This window comes from Oncorhynchus tshawytscha, linkage group LG28, assembly GCF_018296145.1.
Source record: "Oncorhynchus tshawytscha isolate Ot180627B linkage group LG28, Otsh_v2.0, whole genome shotgun sequence".
Lineage (NCBI taxonomy): Eukaryota > Metazoa > Chordata > Actinopteri > Salmoniformes > Salmonidae > Oncorhynchus > Oncorhynchus tshawytscha.
Window position 1 is genome coordinate 32,466,569 of NC_056456.1, and position 19,775 is coordinate 32,486,343.

At 44.3% G+C, this 19,775-nt stretch overlaps 1 protein-coding gene across 1 annotated transcript in view; it reads right to left on the reverse strand.

Annotated features, from left to right (window-relative positions):
• Positions 1 to 19,775, reverse strand: part of LOC112227089 (guanine nucleotide-binding protein G(I)/G(S)/G(O) subunit gamma-12) — a 44,307-nt gene continuing 24,532 nt past the window's right edge. The window contains exons 2-4 of the mRNA XM_024391926.2: positions 2,104 to 2,138; positions 1,881 to 1,989; positions 1 to 765 (exon numbers count right to left, since the gene is read on the reverse strand). Coding sequence (XP_024247694.1) covers positions 640 to 765; positions 1,881 to 1,973 — 219 coding nt within the window. The 5' untranslated portion in view covers positions 1,974 to 1,989; positions 2,104 to 2,138 and the 3' untranslated portion in view covers positions 1 to 639. The remainder of the gene's footprint in view (positions 766 to 1,880; positions 1,990 to 2,103; positions 2,139 to 19,775) is intronic.

The window sequence follows — 19,775 nt, forward strand, 5'->3', positions numbered from 1 at the left end:
TTTTACAAAATATTTGTCCCTGGGTCTACTTCCTCCATTGCTCACTGACAGTCCAGATGCCATCCTGCTGAACCAGGAAGTTATTCATAAACAGCATGAAGCTGCGTTCACATGCTAGTCGGAACTAGGTTACTCTGACATGTTTGATTTGCTAACTGGTTGTAGTTATACACATGCCCTGTTCAACCAGTTAGCAAGTCAAACATGTCTGAGTTTCCTAGTTCCAACTAGCACGTGAACGCTGCACGGGTCAATGATGAGTCAATGGGAAGAGGACAATACAGCCACATGTCCCAACCATGACTCCAAAGCCTGAAATATATTAAATTAGGTCATTATAATACAAATGACAGAAGATACGATTAAAACAGACTTGTTAAATTGCTGGTCGGAAACATCGGTTAAATCCACTGAGCTAAATCAGACACACATTAACAGTCAGTGTCCCAAGGTATATTTGAACGATGTACTGTATCAATGCACTGTATGTTATGTCTGTAAGTATGTTCAACGTGAGTGATAAAATACAACATTTTCATTAAAGGGTAAGGTTATAGGCTATAAGGCATGACGGGTGGATGAGTAGAAAAAAAAGACATACAGGAACATTAAAAAGCCAACAGATACATAAAGGGGTCATTACAATATAGCGCAAGGTTTTTTGTCCTTGAAGGGGTTCTCTGAGGCAGGGATGCCCATGAGCAGAGGGTCGTACTTGGCATGTTCGCCACAGTAGTGCATGAGGTCCGCTGAGGCCTTGGATACCTACAGGTGATATAAGAGAGTGTGCATGAGTGTGTGGGCAAGAGGAGTCTCTCTGCTCACACACATACATGTACAGCATGCACACTAGGCTTGGGCTGTATACCGTATATACCGTGTAGCGAGGTATTTGGAAATAGCCTCAGGATGGTTTTTCAATACCATTGAAACTATTTATTTGTACCTTTTTTTAAACTAAATTTTAATATTTGTCGCTACTTTTTAAGTAAATACCCACAGTCAACTTGTGCAATACGCTAGGAGATAAAGAAGATTGTGTTCTTCATTTCACCTGTCAAATCATTTTTCATTATGACGATTACTACCGGTCAAGTGGTGTTTGTATATAAGCACACAACGATGAGAGACCAGAGCCTTGTGAGTCACTCACTGTTGTGCAGCACGCACCAGATGATTTAGTTACAGTATGTTACAGTAAATATTTGCCAGTCAGATATCTTATAATTAATAAGATAACTGTCTAAAATGTTGTAAATGCTCTGCAGTTGTGCATTTGGTTTGCTAATTTAGTAGCTAGTTAGCTATCTACGTATATCTAGCTAAGTGGTTAGCTTCTTCCAAAATCAAGCTTTGTTTGGTAACAGCTGAGATATCCCTCCTGGATCAAGAGCCTTCCTGTCTAATATTTGTTTTGTGCATGCAGCCAACTGATGTTGCATTTTTTTGTTACTTGTATAACTTTATGAGCTGGGATATCCGTCCTGCAAATACTTTCGGTCAGAGACCATAGAAAGTGTTTGCAACGCTTGTTAGCATTTAGTTAGCATTCTTTATGTGAAGCTACATATACTTGTTAGCATCGCTAACCTTTGGATTACAGAGGAAAAAGCAGCCCTTGTATTCAGTGTCAGTATTACCGAATATCCCGGTAAGGCACAAGGTCGGTATAAAGGTATGACAATCTGGATACCGCCCAAGCCTAACGCACACTCACAAGTACCCATAGACGTGTATACTGTACACAGACACACACTAACAAAAGATCATTGGGCTATCCTTAATAGCAAGATGGTGTGCACTTAGGGAGACATTTAGGTAAGGAAAGGTAAAATCTACTTTGTTACTCAGCACTCCTTTCTACTTTCAGCATGCCGTACCTTTATCCTCTCAATACTGGCCTCTATCTTTAGCTGTTGTACTGTCCTTCTGGCCTGAGTTACGTTGTTAGAGCTTGGCATCTTCGATGACATCTTGGCCTCCACACCACTGCATGGAGGAAGTACACAAGAGAAAAGCTAATATTATAGAATTTGTCATGAAACACAACAGATATGGCAAAAATATAAATAGTCTTTTTATAGATAATTTGACAACACTTACCTCGTCAAATATTTTGAAATCTAATCTTACGAAATCTGAAAGAAAAAAAAAGTTTTTTTTAAACAACTGGCAATCATTGCATTAAAAGCATGACCACTCACTTTAGAACGGGTATTGGGACAGAACATTCCCCCCCTCCCCAGACATACATCCTGCTATCTGACGGTAAAGACCAACCCATCTTTGACGCATGAGAAGCAGTTAGGCCACTTTGCAAGCCTCTTGACAAATCACGGCACAGTATGTCATTACAAAACCATTCATATGTCTGCGAAGGGAATGTACAGTAAACAAATAATGGAACGTTGCTGTTGTGTCAACAAAGTGTGATTCAATCAGTTCTCCATTGTGTTTTTGCTTGATATAACCATGTTTTATTGGAGGCATGTATACTTTAAGAGGCAGTGCAGCTGGTAGCGCTTTGCAACAAGGGTAATACATAGATTTTTATGTACAGTACCAGTAATTGTTTGGACACACCTACTCATTCAAGTTTTTTTTTTCTCAACCAGCTTCATGAAGTAGTCACCTGGAATGCATTTAAATTAACAGGTGTCTTGTTAAAAGTTTGTTTGTGGAATTTCTTTCCTTCTTAACACATCTGAGCAAATCAGTTGTGTAGTGACAAGGTAGGGGTGGTATACAGAAGATAGCCCTATTTGGTAAAATACCAAGTCCATATTATGGCATGAACATCTCAAATAGGCAAAGAAAAACAACAGTCCATCATTACTTTAAGACATGAAGGTCAGTCAACATTTCAAGAACTTTGAAAGTTTCTTCGAGTGCAGTCGCAAAAACCATCAATCGCTATGATGAAACTGGCTCTTATAGGAAAGGAAGACCCAGAGTTACTTTTGCTGCAGAGGACAAGTTCACCAGCCTCAGAAATTGCAGCTCAAATAAATGCTTCACAGAGTTCAAGTAACAGACCCATCTCAACATCAACTGTTCAGAGGAAACTGCGTGAATCAGGCCTTCATGGTCAAATTGCTGCAAAGAAACCACTACTAAAGGACACCAATAATAAGAAGAGACTTGCTTGGGCCAAGAAACACGAGTATTAGACCGGTGGAAATCTGTCCTTTGGTCTGATGAATCCAAATGTTTTGGTTCCAACCACTGTGTCTTTGTGAGACAGAGTAGGTGAACGGATGATCTCCACATGTGTGGTTCCCACTGTGAGGCATGGAGTAGGAGGTGTGATGATGTGGGGGTGCTTTGCTGGTGACACTGTCTGTGATTTATTTAGAATTCAAGGCACACTTAACAAGTATGGCTACCACAGCATTCTGCAGCGATATGCCATCCCATCAGCTTTGCGCTTAGTGGGACTATCATTTGTTTTTCCATGACCCAACACACCTCCATGCTGTGTAAGGGCAATTTGACCAAGGAGAGTGATGGAGTGCTGAATCAGATGACCTGGCCTCCACAATCACCCAACATCAACCGAATTGAGATGGTTTGGGATGAGTTGGACAACAGAGTGAAGGAAAAGCAGCCAACAATTGCTCAGCATATGTGGGAACTCCTTCAAGACTGTTGGAAAAGCATTCCAGGTGAAGCTGGTTGAGAAAATGCCAAGATTGTGCAAAGCTGTCATCAAGGCAAAGGGTTGCTACTTTGAGGCCACTTTGATGAGTCTAAAATCTTAAATATATTTTGTTTTGTTAAACACTTTTTTGGTTACTACATGATTCATATGCGTTATTTCATAGTATTGATGTAGAAAATAGTAAACATTTAAAAAAAAAACTTGAATGAGTAGGTGTGTCCAAACATTTGACTGGTACTGTATATATATATTTTTAAATACATTATTTATTTTTTACACTCCTGAAACAAACATATAAATACGAACAACAACTTACAGACACAAATAATTATTACATCTCATCTGCCCAGACCCTCATGCTCACACCACCATCCCTAGTGCCTGCATTATTGTTTGCCACTTGGCCTTAAGTTGTACCAATTTGTTTTTCTCAGTTGCCCATGCTATTTGAATATTTCAATAATATATCATTGCAACAAGGGTAATCATGAGTGTCAACACCTTCCGTTCACACACTTCCTCCATTCACACACAGACCTTTCCCTTAAGTGACATCACAAGGTTTTCCTCATCATGCACAAAGTCACACGATTTTTTATTTATTTTACCTTTATTTAACTAGGCAAGTCAGTTAAGAACAAATTCTTATTTTCAATGACGGCCTAGGAACAGTGGGTTAACTGCCTGTTCAGGGGCAAAATGACAGATTTGTACCTTGTCAGCTCGGGGATTTGAACTGGTCAGCTTTAGGTTACTAGGCCACGACTCTAACCACTAGGCTACCCTGACGCACCAGGGTAGCCTACCAAGATGCTTGAGAATGGTGCAATTGCGCAATTCGGGGTATTCCTGTATCTGTAGGGACCCCTCTTTATATTTCTATTGGTAAATGTTTCAGTTAGGACAGACGGGAGGCCGGGGCGCTCCAGTACAGTATGTGGCATTAATGCACCACAATAACCTTGGATGCCTCACAGAAGAACCTCATAGAAGAAGGGCAGGTGTTCAGCAGGCGGGAGCGAAGGACACTCTGTGATAGCTTAGCCAGCTAATCCTAAGGAGGACTCTGGTATACATCAAATCAAATCAAATCAAATCAAATTTTATTTGTCACATACACATGGTTAGCAGATGTTAATGCGAGTGTAGCGAAATGCTTGTGCTTCTAGTTCCGACAATGCAGTAATAACGAGCAAGTAATCTAACTAACAATTCCAAAAAAAACTACTGTCATACACAGTGTAAGGGGATAAAGAATATGTACATAAGGATATATGAATGAGTGATGGTACAGAGCAGCATAGGCAAGATACAGTAGATGATATCGAGTACAGTATATACATATGAGATAAGTATGTAAACCAAGTGGCATAGTTAAAGTGGCAAGTGATACATGTATTACATAAGGATGCAGTCGATGATATAGAGTACAGTATCAACGTATGCATATGAGATGAACAATGTAGGGTAAGTAACATTATATAAGGTAGCATTGTTTAAAGTGGCTAGTGATATATTTACATCATTTCCCATCAATTCCCATGATTAAAGTGGCTGGAGTAGAGTCAGTGTCATTGACAGTGTGTTGGCAGTAGCCACTCAATGTTAGTGGTGGCTGTTTAACAGTCTGATGGCCTTGAGATAGAAGCTGTTTTTCAGTCTCTCGGTCCCAGCTTTGATGCACCTGTACTGACCTCGCCTTCTGGATGGCAGCGGGGTGAACAGGCAGTGGCTCGGGTGGTTGATGTCCTTGATGATCTTTATGGCCTTCCTGTAGCATCGGGTGGTGTAGGTGTCCTGGAGGGCAGGTAGTTTGCCCCCGGTGATGCGTTGTGCAGACCTCACTACCCTCTGGAGAGCCTTACGGTTGAGGGCGGTGCAGTTGCCATACCAGGCGGTGATACAGCCCGCCAGGATGCTCTCGATTGTGCATCTGTAGAAGTTTGTGAGTGCTTTTGGTGACAAGCCGAATTTCTTCAGCCTCCTGAGGTTGAAGAGGCGCTGCTGCGCCTTCCTCACGACGCTGTCTGTGTGAGTGGACCAATTCAGTTTGTCTGTGATGTGTATGCCGAGGAACTTAAAACTTGCTACCCTCTCCACTACTGTTCCATCGATGTGGATGGGGGTGTTCCCTCTGCTGTTTCCTGAAGTCCACAATCATCTCCTTAGTTTTGTTGACGTTGAGTGTGAGGTTATTTTCCTGACACCACACTCCGAGGGCCCTCACCTCCTCCCTGTAGGCCGTCTCGTCGTTGTTGGTGATCAAGCCTACCACTGTTGTGTCGTCCGCAAACTTGATGATTGAGTTGGAGGCGTGCATGGCCACGCAGTCGTGGGTGAACAGGGAGTACAGGAGAGGGCTCAGAACGCACCCTTGTGGGGCCCCAGTGTTGAGGATCAGCGGGGAGGAGATGTTGTTGCCTACCCTCACCACCTGGGGGCGGCCCGTCAGGAAGTCCAGTACCCAGTTGCACAGGGCGGGGTCGAGACCCAGGGTCTCGAGCTTGATGACGAGCTTGGAGGGTACTATGGTGTTGAATGCCGAGCTGTAGTCGATGAACAGCATTCTCACATAGGTATTCCTCTTGTCCAGATGGGTTAGGGCAGTGTGCAGTGTGGTTGAGATTGCATCGTCTGTGGACCTATTTGGGCGGTAAGCAAATTGGAGTGGGTCAAGGGTGTCAGGTAGGGTGGAGGTGATATGGTCCTTGACTAGTCTCTCAAAGCACTTCATGATGACGGATGTGAGTGCTACGGGGCGGTAGTCGTTTAGCTCAGTTACCTTAGCTTTCTTGGGAACAGGAACAATGGTGGCCCTCTTGAAGCATGTGGGAACAGCAGACTGGTATAGGTATTGATTGAATATGTCCGTAAACACACCGGCCAGCTGGTCTGCGCATGCTCTGAGGGCGCGGCTGGGGATGCCGTCTGGGCCTGCAGCCTTGCGAGGGTTAACACGTTTAAATGACTTACTCACTTCGGCTGCAGTGAAGGAGAGACCGCATGTTTCCGTTGCAGGCCGTGTCAGTGGCACTGTATTGTCCTCAAAGCGGGCAAAAAGTTATTTAGTCTGCCTGGGAGCAAGACATCCTGGTCCGTGACTGGGCTGGGTTTCTTCCTGTAGTCCGTGATTGACTGTAGACCCTGCCACATGCCTCTTGTGTCTGAGCCGTTGAATTGAGATTCTACTTTGTCTCTGTACTGGCGCTTAGCTTGTTTGATAGCCTTGCGGAGGGAATAGCTGCACTGTTTGTATTCAGTCATGTTACCAGACACCTTGCCCTGATTAAAAGCAGTGGTTCGTGCCTTCAGTTTCACACGAATGCTGCCATCAATCCACGGTTTCTGGTTAGGGAATGTTTTAATCGTTGCTATGGGAACGACATCTTCAACGCACGTTCTAATGAACTCGCACACCGTATCAGCGTATTCGTCAATGTTGTTGTCTGACGCAATACGAAACATCTCCCAGTCCACGTGATGGAAGCAGTCTTGGAGTGTGGAGTCAGCTTGGTCGGACCAGCGTTGGACAGACCTCAGCGTGGGAGCTTCTTGTTTTAGTTTCTGTCTGTAGGCAGGGATCAACAAAATGGAGTCGTGGTCAGCTTTTCCGAAAGGGGGCGGGGCAGGGCCTTATATGCGTCGCGGAAGTTAGAGTAACAATGATCCAGGGTCTTTCCACCCCTGGTTGCGCAATCGATATGCTGATAAAATTTAGGAGTCTTGTTTTCAGATTAGCCTTGTTAAAATCCCCAGCTACAATGAATGCAGCCTCTGGATAAATCGTTTCCAGTTTGCAGAGAGTTAAATAAAGTTCGTTCAGAGCCATCGATGTGTCTGCTTGGGGGGGGATATATACGGCTGTGATTATAATCGAAGAGAATTCTCTTGGTAGATAATGCGGTCTACATTTGATTGTGAGGAATTCTAAATCAGGTGAACAGAAGGATTTGAGTTCCTGTATGTTTCTTTCATCACACCATGTCACGTTGGCCATAAGGCATACGCCCCCGCCCGTCTTCTTACCAGAAAGATGTTTGTTTCTGTCGGCGCAGGTGGGAGGAGGGGGCGACACTGTGTGCTAGCTAACTAGCAAGCTAGCTGGCACACTGTGTCGCTTACTATCAAGCTAGCTAGTACACAGTGTCGCTCTAGCCTCCCGTCTGCCATGCTAGCGGGAGGCAGGTACGACCGGTAGACAGTGTCCTTCGCCCCCGTCTGTCAGGCACGGTTTTCCCACAGTTCTGTTAATGATGGTGAGGGTAGGTGTTCAGCAGGTGGGAGCGAAGGACACGGTCTACTGCTAGCAAGGAGGACTCCGTTAGGTGGAGACAAAAAAAATCAGATAATGCTTTTATTTCCCTTTTGACCAACATTCAAAAGTGTCACACAAGCATAAAGATGTCATGCAGGAACCAATGGGGTGCTCGAGGGGGGGGAGTTCATGTAGGAACCAATGGAATGCTGGGAGAGGGGGCAGAGTAGAGTCCTGAGAGTAGAGTCCAGAGAGTAGAGTCCTGAGAGTAGAGTCCTGAGAGTAGAGTCCTGAGAATAGAGGCCTGAGAGTAGAGTCCTGAGAGTAGAGTTCTGAGAGTAGAGTCCTGAGAATAGAGTCCTGAGAGTAGAGTCCTGAGAATAGAGTCCTGAGAGTAGAGTTCTGAGAGTAGTGTCCGGAGTGAAGTAAAGTGGGGTAAAGTTCACAGTCAGTTAGAGGAGTCATTCCATCTGAGCTCTAATTCCCCTTCCTGGTAATCATTTACAGGGATGATGGGAACATGCCTGGACACATCCTCTCCCTGCTTCCTGGGATCTCTGGTTTCTGTGTCTTTTTCACTCCCTCTCCCTCCCTCTCACACACATATACACACTTCATTTTTTTACTGCAAGAGACAGGAAACATTGAGCACTTTTCTCAGAACATATTGTGTAATAAACAGAAACACCACATGTGCAACAATGAGGCCCACAATAAGGTAGGCCTTATTAAATCTTCAACTAAGCCAATCAGCATCCAGTGTTAAAAGTCCTATGTTCATGCACACTGCAGAGGAATTAAAGCAGAGTGAAATGTAAGAAACATTGTGTAATATCAGTAAAGAATATGAATGTAATTACACACAACTTAATGATCAAAATACAGAAGTGTGCAGTGTGCACAGGACCAGAGCTAGTATTCAAATGATCCTGTTCCTCCATTAGAGAAGTGTGCAGTGTGCACAGGACCAGAGCCAGTATTCAAATGATCCTGTTCCTCCATTAGAGAAGTGTGCAGTGTGCACAGGACCAGAGCTAGTATTCAAATGATCCTGTTCCTCCATTAGAGAAGTGTGCAGTGTGCACAGGACCAGAGCTAGTATTCAAATGATCCTGTTCCTCCAGTAGAGAAGTGTGCAGTGTACACAGGACCAGAGCTAGAATTCAAATGATCCTGTTCCTCCATTAGAGAAGTGTGCAGTGTGCACAGGACCAGAGCTAGGATTCAAATGATCCTGTTCCTCCATTAGAGAAGTGTACAGTGTGCACAGGACCAGAGCTAGGATTCAAATGATCCTGTTCCTCCATTAGAGTGATTGGGTTGTTTTGTTTGACCCCTGTGCCCAACAGGATGCGATTCCTTCTAAAGTCTTTGATGCTACGACAGGCGTCCACTGTATTTCTCTTTGTGTCCAGGAAGGAGGGAAGACTCTAATTTCCTGGCCTTTGCTTTGGGATGACTGATTAAAGCACAACGTTCCAGAGCAAAACATAGCTGGACAATGATGAAGCTGGAAAGCTTTGTTGCTGCATTTAGCCCAGGGTAAAATACATATGTCAGATACTGTCAAAGACTTTCATTTAGCCCTGGGTAAAATACATATGTCAGATACTGTCAAAGACTTTCATTTAGCCCTGGGTAAAATACATGTCAGATTCTTTCAAAGACTTTCTTGATTTAGTTTCCCTGGTACAATGTGACCAAAGGAAAATTCTGTGTCACAAGTGCAATCTCTGCCTACCCTGCATTCCAGTCAAGCCAAATCAACCTGAAACCCCAAACCCCCAATGCAAATATGTATCAAAAATAGTCTTCCAGAGACACTTCTAGCCAAGAGTCCTGAGAAAAGCCCCGCCCATTTGCCACCATGTCAGGTTTTTGGTGGGTCAGTTCCTGGTGTTAAACTAACACAAGGAGTCAAGCTAACAGAGCTGAACAGTCAATGACCCGAGGGAAAAAAGGATGTAACATCATCCTCCGACAGAACAGAAGCACGATAGCTTTTCAAGTGAACCATAACAATAGAATGAATAAAAGACAATGTGTAAATCAGAAAACTGATTTGTCAATCAAATCAAAATCAATCAATCAAATGTGTTCATAAAGTCCTTTTTTACATCTTATGGTAATAGATCACTAGCTCTTCCTCCAAATTCCTCCAGCTTCCTTGATTCTCTCTTAACTTCATAAAGAGTAAAGATGTGTACAATATTCCAGCTTCGCACCATGATGACGTGCCACAATCAAAATAAATCAAGCTGAAGTTTAAAGTCAACGTGATAGAGAACGTCGTTAGTCACGGACTGAAGTAAAGATCCCTCCTAGGAGCAGTAAACAGCAACCGGATATTTATTTCCTCTTCTTGGAAAGAAGGCAGGCCTGAGGAGCTCAAGTGGTCTGCTGTTTCTAGCAGAAGGAAGAGAGAGCTGCATTAGAACCTGGGTCAAACTGGGCTCCGCGGGTTCTGATGGAGCTGCAGTCAGTTGATGTTGGCTGTCACTTGTCAATATATATATTTTAAATCCAACCTGAAATTCCTAGAAGTTAGGGTTGAATAAAGGTCACAGTGCATGCTTACAAAGAACAGACTATGGTACTAAATGGCAGTATGTAGCAGAGGTAAGCTGGTCCTGGATACCGTAGCCTCGTACACTGATGTTAGGCCTGTATTTACTGTCGCCCCCGAACCATAGAAACCTTTTTGTGGCTTCGAAAGACCAGATCAATCAGTCTGAAGTGAAAGGGAGTTTTCTGACCCGCTCAACATTAGTGATTTTTTAAACAGCCCAACCCAAGTGAGTCAGGCTAGCAAGTCCTCTGATCTGATGCCAACCATCACCACCACCACCATCCGAATTGACTTTGGGAGGGGCACCCCCATCCCCCTGCAGTAACTCCAAGGCGGGGGGGCCACACAGCCACCATACAGTAGTTCTACCACCTAGGATCAGAGGGAGAGACCACCCCATAACATAGCCCACCCCATCGCCCCCCGCCACCACTCTCCAGCCCTCACATGTCAACCTCAACAGGACCACCAACAGTATTGAATACAGCAGGCCCACTACTCTACTGTACCTTACACACACACACTCACCCACACACTATTAATTAACATGACATTCAAAGCACAACGCCGGAGAGTCCTTTGTGAGTCACTAGAATGAATCGAGTTTTCTATGAATAGGGTCTGTGTTAATTAATGTGATATAATCAGGCCACTGTGAATTTTATTGCCACTGACGAATACATGTTAAGTGCATTGCAAGATAATGGACCGTGTCAACTGGTTGTGTGGTCCTTTAGTGTGAAAGTTAGCAAAAAGTAGGTAGCATGCAATAATAAATGTTCCCCTATGGCTGCAGCTGTACATCTTTGCTTGAAGTCAGGACTCATAAACAAACATTTTTGCAGGTCATATAACGTCTGCATGATTATATCTAAAGAAGGCTATGGCTTATTAAAATGTGTTCATATGGGTTGTCTATAGACATCGTCTGAGGCCAAAGTCGCCACTCTTGTGTAAAGTGATATTTGGAGTCTAGACAGACGTCTGCCTCTTTGAACTTTCCAGAGTTCAAAGCCCTGGGCTGCAGCCAGAATTGGTCTCTCTCTCTCTCTCTCTCTCTCTCTCTCTCTCTCTCTCTCTCTCTCTCTCTCTCTCTCTCTCTCTCTCTCTCTCTCTCTCTCTCTCTCTCTCTCTCTCTCTCTCTCTCTCTCTCTCTCTCTCTCTCTCTCTCTCTCTCTCTCTCTCTCTCTCTCTCTCTCTCTCTCTCTCTCTCTCTCTCTCTCTCTCTCTCTCTCTCTCTCTCTCTCTCTCTCTCTCTCTCTCTCTCTCTCTCTCTCTCTCTCTCTCAACGCTTGCTGCAGGAGTTCTCTTGTCTGCAGGGCGAAAGCTAAAAGTAGCTGTTCACACTGCTGGAGCCGTGCTCTTTTGCCAGTATCAGCACTTTCCATCTGAGTCTGTGAATAAAACCAAACAATTTTCTACTACGAACCCCCATAACAAAGATGCCATTGGTCTTGCTGAGTAAAGTAGGATACGTTTATGAGTCGGTGAGAGAGAAACAGAGAAGCTGCTGATGGTGGTAGCTTATGTTTGCTAATGTGTGAGAAACATTGAGGCACTGAAGAACTAGAGAGGATGACATCATTCCAATCCCACCAGAAAAGCTGCTCAGAGTTGTTCAGCCTTAGAAAAAAAGGGTTCCAAAAGGGTTCTACGGTTGTCCCCGTAGGATAACCCTGGTAGAAAGAACCCTTTTAGGTTCCATGTAGAACCCTCTGTGGTAAGAGTTCTATATGAGCCCAAAATAGTTCTACCTGGAAACAAAAACAGTTCTTTAAAGGGTTCTCCTATGGGGAGAGCCAAATAACCATTTAAGGTTCTAGATAGATTGGCAAGCAACTGTTGTCATGCACATTGGTTGGGACTGCATTGGTCCAGTCTTTCTGTTGAATATATTTTGTAACCTAGGATAATCAGACAGCTTAGACAACTCAAACAGTAGTCAGTGGATGTTGAAACTACAAACATTACATCATAGAGACAACTCAAGTGTGTGAGTTTTCAGGAACTTTATAAACCATGGTGCTTATCTGAGCTGTTCCAGTAGTAGGTCATTGGCTTCACGAGAGAAAGCTACAGGGGTGAGAGATATGTCACTTCAGTTCTGGGGTAAGAGGAGAGTGAAAAAAGCAAACTACTCAAAGAAGAGGGCATGGTTACAAAGATAACTTCGCTAGGGTGACCCCACCCAGTCCGGTGTCAGCATTGGTGTCAGACTGGAGATTTGAATGCTAATTAATTGTTAAGTAAAAAATTTTAAAAAATTATCCGCTTGATGCCCCCATCAAAATCCGTCTGTTTCAGCTAGAGATATTTTTTTGCATAGGCTGCATCTCAATCCACAGCATCTGCCGATGTCATCTTTCCGCATCTGTGGTGGAAGGTGGCTAAGCTACAGCTGTGTTTGTCAGACCAGGAGGTGTCGTAGTGTAAGAACCGTTTGGGAAGACAAGACTTTCACGAACATGATGGCGTTCTCCGTTTTGCTCTACGACCCCACAAGTGTCACGAGACTTGTGTTAATAACCCAGTATTGAGCCAACAAATGACTGGAAATGAATAGGGCATTTCCAAGTAAATGTATACGGGTAATTCCATGGTATTAAAAAATATATATATAAATATAAATAAATACATATATATATATAGAAAATATACACACACAGAATGCATTCAGAAAGTATTCAGACCCCTTCCCCATTTCAACATTCTAAAATTGATACAATAATTTTTCCCCTCATCAATCTACACACAATACCCCGTGTACCCCATGATGAAGCAAAAACAGTTGTTGTTTAAAAAAAAAAAAAATGTTTGCTAATTTCTGATAAATAAAAAACAGAAATAACTTATATACATAAGTATTCAAACCCTTTGCTATGACTCTTGAAGTTGAGCTCAGGTGCATCCTGTTTCCATTGATCATCCTTGAGATGTTTCTACAACTTTATTGGAGTCTACCTGTGGTAAATTCAAGTGATTGGACATGATTTGGAAAGGCACACACCTGTCTACAGTCGTGGCCAAAAGTTTTGAGAATGACACAAATATTAATTTCCACAAAGTTTGCTGCTTCAGTGTCTTTAGATATTTGTGTCAGATGTTACTATGGCATACTGAAGTATAATTACAAGTATTTCATAAGTGTCAAATGCTTTTATTGACAATTACATGAAGTTGATGCAAAGAGTCAATATTTGCAGTGTTGACCCTTCTTTTTCAAGACCTCTGCAATCCGCACTGGCATGCTGTCAATTAATTTCTGGGCCACATCCTGACCAATGGCAGCCCATTCTTGCATAATCAATGCTTGGAGTTTGTCAGAATTTGTGGGTTTTTGTTTGTCCACCCACCTCTTGAGGATTGATGGGATTAAGGTCTGGGGAGTTTCCTGGCCATGGACCCAAAATATCGATGCTTCGTTCCCTGAGCCACTTAGTTATCCCTTTTGCCTTATGGCAAGGTGCTCCATCATGCTGGAAAAGGCATTGTTCGTCACCAAACTGTTCCTGGATGGTTGGGAGAAGTTTCTCTCGGAGGATGTGTTGGTACCATTCTTTATTCATGGCTGTGTTCTTAGGCAAAATTGTGAATGAGCCCACTCCCTTGGCTATAAGAAGCAACCCCACACATGAATGGTCTCAGGATGCTTTACTGTTGGCATGACACAGGATTGATGGTAGCGCACACCTTGTCTTCTCCGGACAAGCTTTTTCCAGAAGCCATTCCTCAGTAAAAGGCACGACAGCCCGCTTGGGGTTTGCCAAAAGGCCGCTAAAGGACTCTCAGACCATGAGAAACAAGATTATCTAGTCTAATGAAACCAAGATTGAACGCTTTGGCCAGAATGCCAAGCGTCACATCTGGAGAAAACCTGGCACCATCCCTACGGAGAACCTGCTCCAGAGCGCGCAGGGCTTCAGACTGGGGCGAAGGTTCACCTTCCAACAGGACAACGACCCGAAGCACACAGCCAAGACAATGCAGGAGTAGCTTCGGGACAAGTCTCTGAGTGTCCTTGAGTGGCCCAGCCAGAGCCCGGACTTGAAACTGATCGAACATTCCTGGAGAGACCTGAAAATATCTGTGCAGGGACACTCCCCATCCAACCTGACAGAGCTTCAGAGGATCTGTAGAGAAGAATGGGAGAAACTCCCCAAATACAGGTGTGCCAAGCTTGTAGCATCATACCCAAGAAGACTCGAGGTTGTAATCGTTGCCAAAGGTGCTTCAACAAAGTACTGAGTAAGGGTCTGAATACTTACGTAAATGTGATATTTCCCCCCCCAAAAATTATAAACCAGCAAAAATGTCAAAACCTGTTTTTGCTTTGTCATTATGGGTATTGTGTGTAGATTGATGAATGGAAATGTGGAAAAAGTCAAGTGGACTGAATACTTTCCGAATGCACTGTATATATACAGTGGGGCAAAAAAGTATTTAGTCAGTCACCAATTGTGCAAGTCCTCCCACTTAAAAAGATGAGAGAGGCCTGTAATTTTCATCATAGGTACACTTCAACTATGACAGACTAAATGAGAAAAAGAAATCCAGAAAATCACATTGTAGGATTTTTTATGAATTTATTTGCAAATTCATTAAAGGAGTGGGAGGCCCCGGTGCACAACTGAGCAAAAGGACAAGTACATTAGTGTCCAGTTTGAGAAACAGATGCCTCACATGTCCTCAACTGGCAGCTTCATTAAATAGTACCCCCAAAACACCAGTCTCAACATCAACAGTGAAGAGGCGACCCCGGGATGCTGGCCTCCTAGGCAGAGATGCAAAGAAAAAGCCACATCTCAGACTGGCCAATAAAAAAAAAGAGATTCAATTGGGCAAAAGAGCACATACAATGGACAGAGGAACTCTGCCTAGAAGGACAGCATCCCGGAGTCGCCTCTTCACTGTTGATGTTGAGACTGGTGATTTGCGGGTACTATTTAATGAAGCTGCCTCCAAATCACTATGTCCGTCCCTGGATCTAACCACACCAAGACTATGTTAGCCTCCTGACCCTAAAGGGATACTTCGGCATTTTAGCAATAAGGCCATTTATCTACTTCCCCGGTGTCAGATTAACTTGTGGATACCATTTTAATGTCTCTGTGTCCAGTATGAAGGAAGTTATAGAGGTAGTTTAGTGAGTCCATGCTAACTAGTGTTAGCACAATGACTGGAAGTCTATGAGTATCTGCTAGCATGCCTGAAGCATCCCTTTAAGTCTTTATGTTATCTATATTATATTACCAGAAACACAAGTCTCCAGGTCTTAAGACCTGTTTGCTCATCAACGCTCGCTCCCCATTAAAAATGCATCCTTTTATTTGATACATTTAAAAGACTGACGTTTCGGCCTTCAATGTCCTTCTTCAGAATAATCACAAAAGGAATGGACAAGTTCTCACACAAAATACACTTTTCCAGTACTGTAAACATAGAGTCATTCCCTTGTCCACACATACCGTCAGACATGCAGTACATGCATACACACAGGCTTTATTGAAAACGGTCCTGTTGCTTTCACAGGTTTCACTCTGTAAGCTCTGTTTCAGCAGCAGAGCACAGCTCTGTCTAGACAGTCGTCTCTACACTGAACTCATTTCTGAGGAATCCACAAATCCCCAAATTCCCATGTAATTACTATAGTCTCATTTCTAACCTTCTCTGTTACCCGTGTTGATTCTATACTGACAGAGCAGCCATAGAGGTTTCCTGTAGAGGTAGAACGCTAGCCCAGATTATTCCTACATTCAGCGATGTGTGCATTCTACATGTTTGGCATGAAAATGTCTCATAGGCAGGAAGGGGCCAGCACCAGGTTTCATAAACGCATTAGGAGTCAATCCAAACTCATCTTGTTCTTGCTTCATATTCAACATGATAAAACTAGGTTTTGATGTTCTCGCATGCAATGATAGCAGCAACCCATGATTGTGTGAGTACAATACCGTGCTATACATCCAGCAGTAGTGGGCTAGGCAGGTACAGAGTTGAAGAGCACAGGATGTGTTTGGAGTCTGACGGACGGACTTGAAGAGATAACGTGATAACACAGGGATATGTGGTATGTGTGGATTAAGCTGAATCCAGTCTGACTCATGACTTAGCCGTGCATAAACAGTAACAGACTGGACTCTGCCCATTTCACCTCACACACTGGGACTATGACTACATACAGAGTAACAAGTCGAGGCCCTGAGGCCTCCCGAGTGGTGCAGTGGTCTAAGGCACTGCATCGCAGTTGCTAGCTGTGCCACTAGAGATCCTAGTTTGAGTCCAGGCTCTGTCTCAGCCGGCCGCGACCGGGAGACCAATGGGGAGGCGCACAATTGGCCCAGTGGCGTCCGGATTAGGGGAGGGTTTGGCCAGCTGGGATGTCCTTGTCCCATCGCACTCTAGGAACTCCTGTGGCAGGCCGGGCGCATGCACACTGACACGGTCACCAGGTGTATGGTGTTTCCTCTGACACATTGGTGCGGCTGGCTTCCGGGTTAAGCGGACATTGTGTCAAGAAGCAGTGCGACTTGGCTGGGTCGTGTTTCGGAGGACGCACGGCTCTTGACCTTCGCCTCTCCCAAGTCCGGTACAGGAGTTGCACCAATGAGACAAGACTGTAGCAAACCAATTGGATACCACGAAAAAAAAACAAGTCCAGGCCCCGTTCATAAAATAAACATGTTAGTCCTTTTTTACTTGATGTAGGCCGAAGCATCTGATAAATGCAAACAATTTCCACCGTTTCAGCGTTTCAACAAGTGATTTCTTCAAGAAAAGAGGAAGGATGCATTGTTTAACACACTGGACACACAGTGTTGTCCTGGCAGGGCACTCGGCCTACTAGAAGAACTACATTTCCTGGCAGGATCGTTTTCCCAGACTGTGGAGGAAGGGACTTTTGGATAATTAAACTAGAATTCTGCTTCAGCGTTCAGGGTAAACAGTACAGAATGTTCCTATTGAACCACTCATGGAATTTAATTATTAATAGTTTGTGTCAACTGACAGTTTCTTCTCCATTATCTACGTGAAGGGGAATTCAGGCACCTGCCCCACATCACAAGACTGCAATAACAAGGAGAGAGAGAGGATGAGAAGGAAGGAAGGAAGTGTGAGAGAGAGAGAGAGAGAGAGAGAGAGAGAGACAGAGAGAGAGAGAGAGAGACAGAGAGAGAGAGAGAGAGACAGAGAGAGAGAGAGAGAGACAGAGAGAGAGACAGAGAGAGAGAGAGAGAGAGAGAGAGAGAGAGAGAGAGAGACAGAGAGAGACAGAGAGAGAGACAGAGAGACAGAGAGAGACAGAGAGAGAGAGAGAGAGACAGAGAGAGAGAGAGACAGAGAGAGAGAGAGAGACAGACAGAGAGAGACAGAGAGAGAGAGAGACAGAGAGAGAGACAGAGACATACAGGGAGAGACAGAGAGATACCGAGAGAGACAGAGAGATACAGACAGAGAGATACAGACAGAGACATAGAGATACAGAGAGATACAGAGAGATACAGAGAGAGAGACAGAGAGATATAGACAGAGAGAGAGACAGAGAGAGACAGAGAGAGAGAGAGAGAGAGAGAGAGAGAGAGAGAGAGAGAGAGAGAGAGAGAGAGAGAGAGAGAGAGAGAGAGAGAGAGAGAGAGAGAGAGACAGAGAGAGAGAGAGAGAGAATGAAAGAAAGAATGACATTGGAAATGGAATTTTACTGTCTATTTTTATTGGTGCAACTGTCATCTGAGTTGTTCAGTCTTTCTAGAGAATGGGCGAGGCACCATGGATTAGGCCTAGAGTAAACAGAAACCTAGTACATGACTGTAAAGTCTCTTCAGAACACCAAATCTTCAGACATATCCCACAGCTTCACACACAGCACGTCAATTGTCCTATTACACTGTGAAACACTGATACAAAACCCAGCCAACGCGATGACATCATGAGCACTAACAGCCCCATGCAGCAGGTCCTAAAAATAACCTGGCCAGTGGCTACCTTGGAGTAAGCAGGAAGCAGGGAGCAGGGAGCAGGGGGAGTTGCCAGCTGGGTAGGATCCAAATTGTAGACAGTGGGTCTTCCAGCAAACTGCACAGGAGCCCTTATTCTCCAGTAATGGGGCCATTATCAGCCACTGGGTGGCCCAAAACAAACAGAGGCTTATGGAAGATAATATCCCTCAGACGTCACCGCAGACGCAAAGGGGTGACATGCAGGAGTCAAGGCGGCCGAGTAGCACAGGCAGTGCCTCATCCCTCTGGATAGCAAATGGCATTGTTGTGAGAACTAGGCATATATACCTGGGGCTCAGAGGAAAGAGCTGGTCTGGAAATGGTCTTGGATGTGTTGGATGGGGGTTTTGAGTGAAAATAGGGAAAGTTGAGAGGGCTGACAAAGTGAAAAAGTGAAATAGACTAGAGACACTGTTAAAATGTGTATAAGAGTGAAGATGTTAAGCGAGAGAAGCAGAGAAAGAGAGTGAGCGTTAAAAAACGGGGGGGGGGGCATGCTCCGCAGCTGGGTGTTTCCATAGGCCCCGTGCCCAAATCTGCTCCAGCAACAGTAGCACCATAAAACTTAAAGCTATTGTATCCTCATGCTCTCGCCTCCCCTCTACTGAATACTGTTATTCATGATGCATCTCCATCTCTCGCCCCAACAGAACCCTGCCTGTATGGAACAATAAACAGTGTATTCTTTCTGTCCACTCCCAGAGCTGGTCCAGCTTCATGTACATTACTGTGTTACTGTTTCCAGAGAGAGAGTTTATAAGGCTAAAGGTCCACGGTGCACCCTGCTTTCCGCCCTCTTCGTCCTCTTCCATCCATCCGGGGCAGGACTAGGAGTGAGACAGAGCGAGGCAGCAGGGACAGGAATAATGGCATAAGCACGTCACACCAAGCGGAGGACAGCAAAGGGAGCGTCATGGAGAAAGTCGGCTTAGTAGAAAGGTGGAACAGGTTTGAGAGGGGAGGAGAGCACAGACAAGAATACAGTAGGAGACTTTAATGCACATCAGCACACCATATGGGTATTTGATAGCTCCTGCTTGCTGAGTGGCCAAGGAACATTCAAGCAGTGACAACATTCTACCTGACAACACAACACCAGCCACATTCCCCCAGCCATATTCATGATATACCACGGCATCTTGTGCATTATCATTTTAGCATAGGTTTAAAAACAGAACAATTCAACCATTAAGAGGGAGAGGAGAATACCTGACCACTGTGACTGACCCAGAATTAAGGAAAGCTTTGACTATGCATAGATTCAGTGATCATAGCCTTGCTATTGAGAGAGGCCTC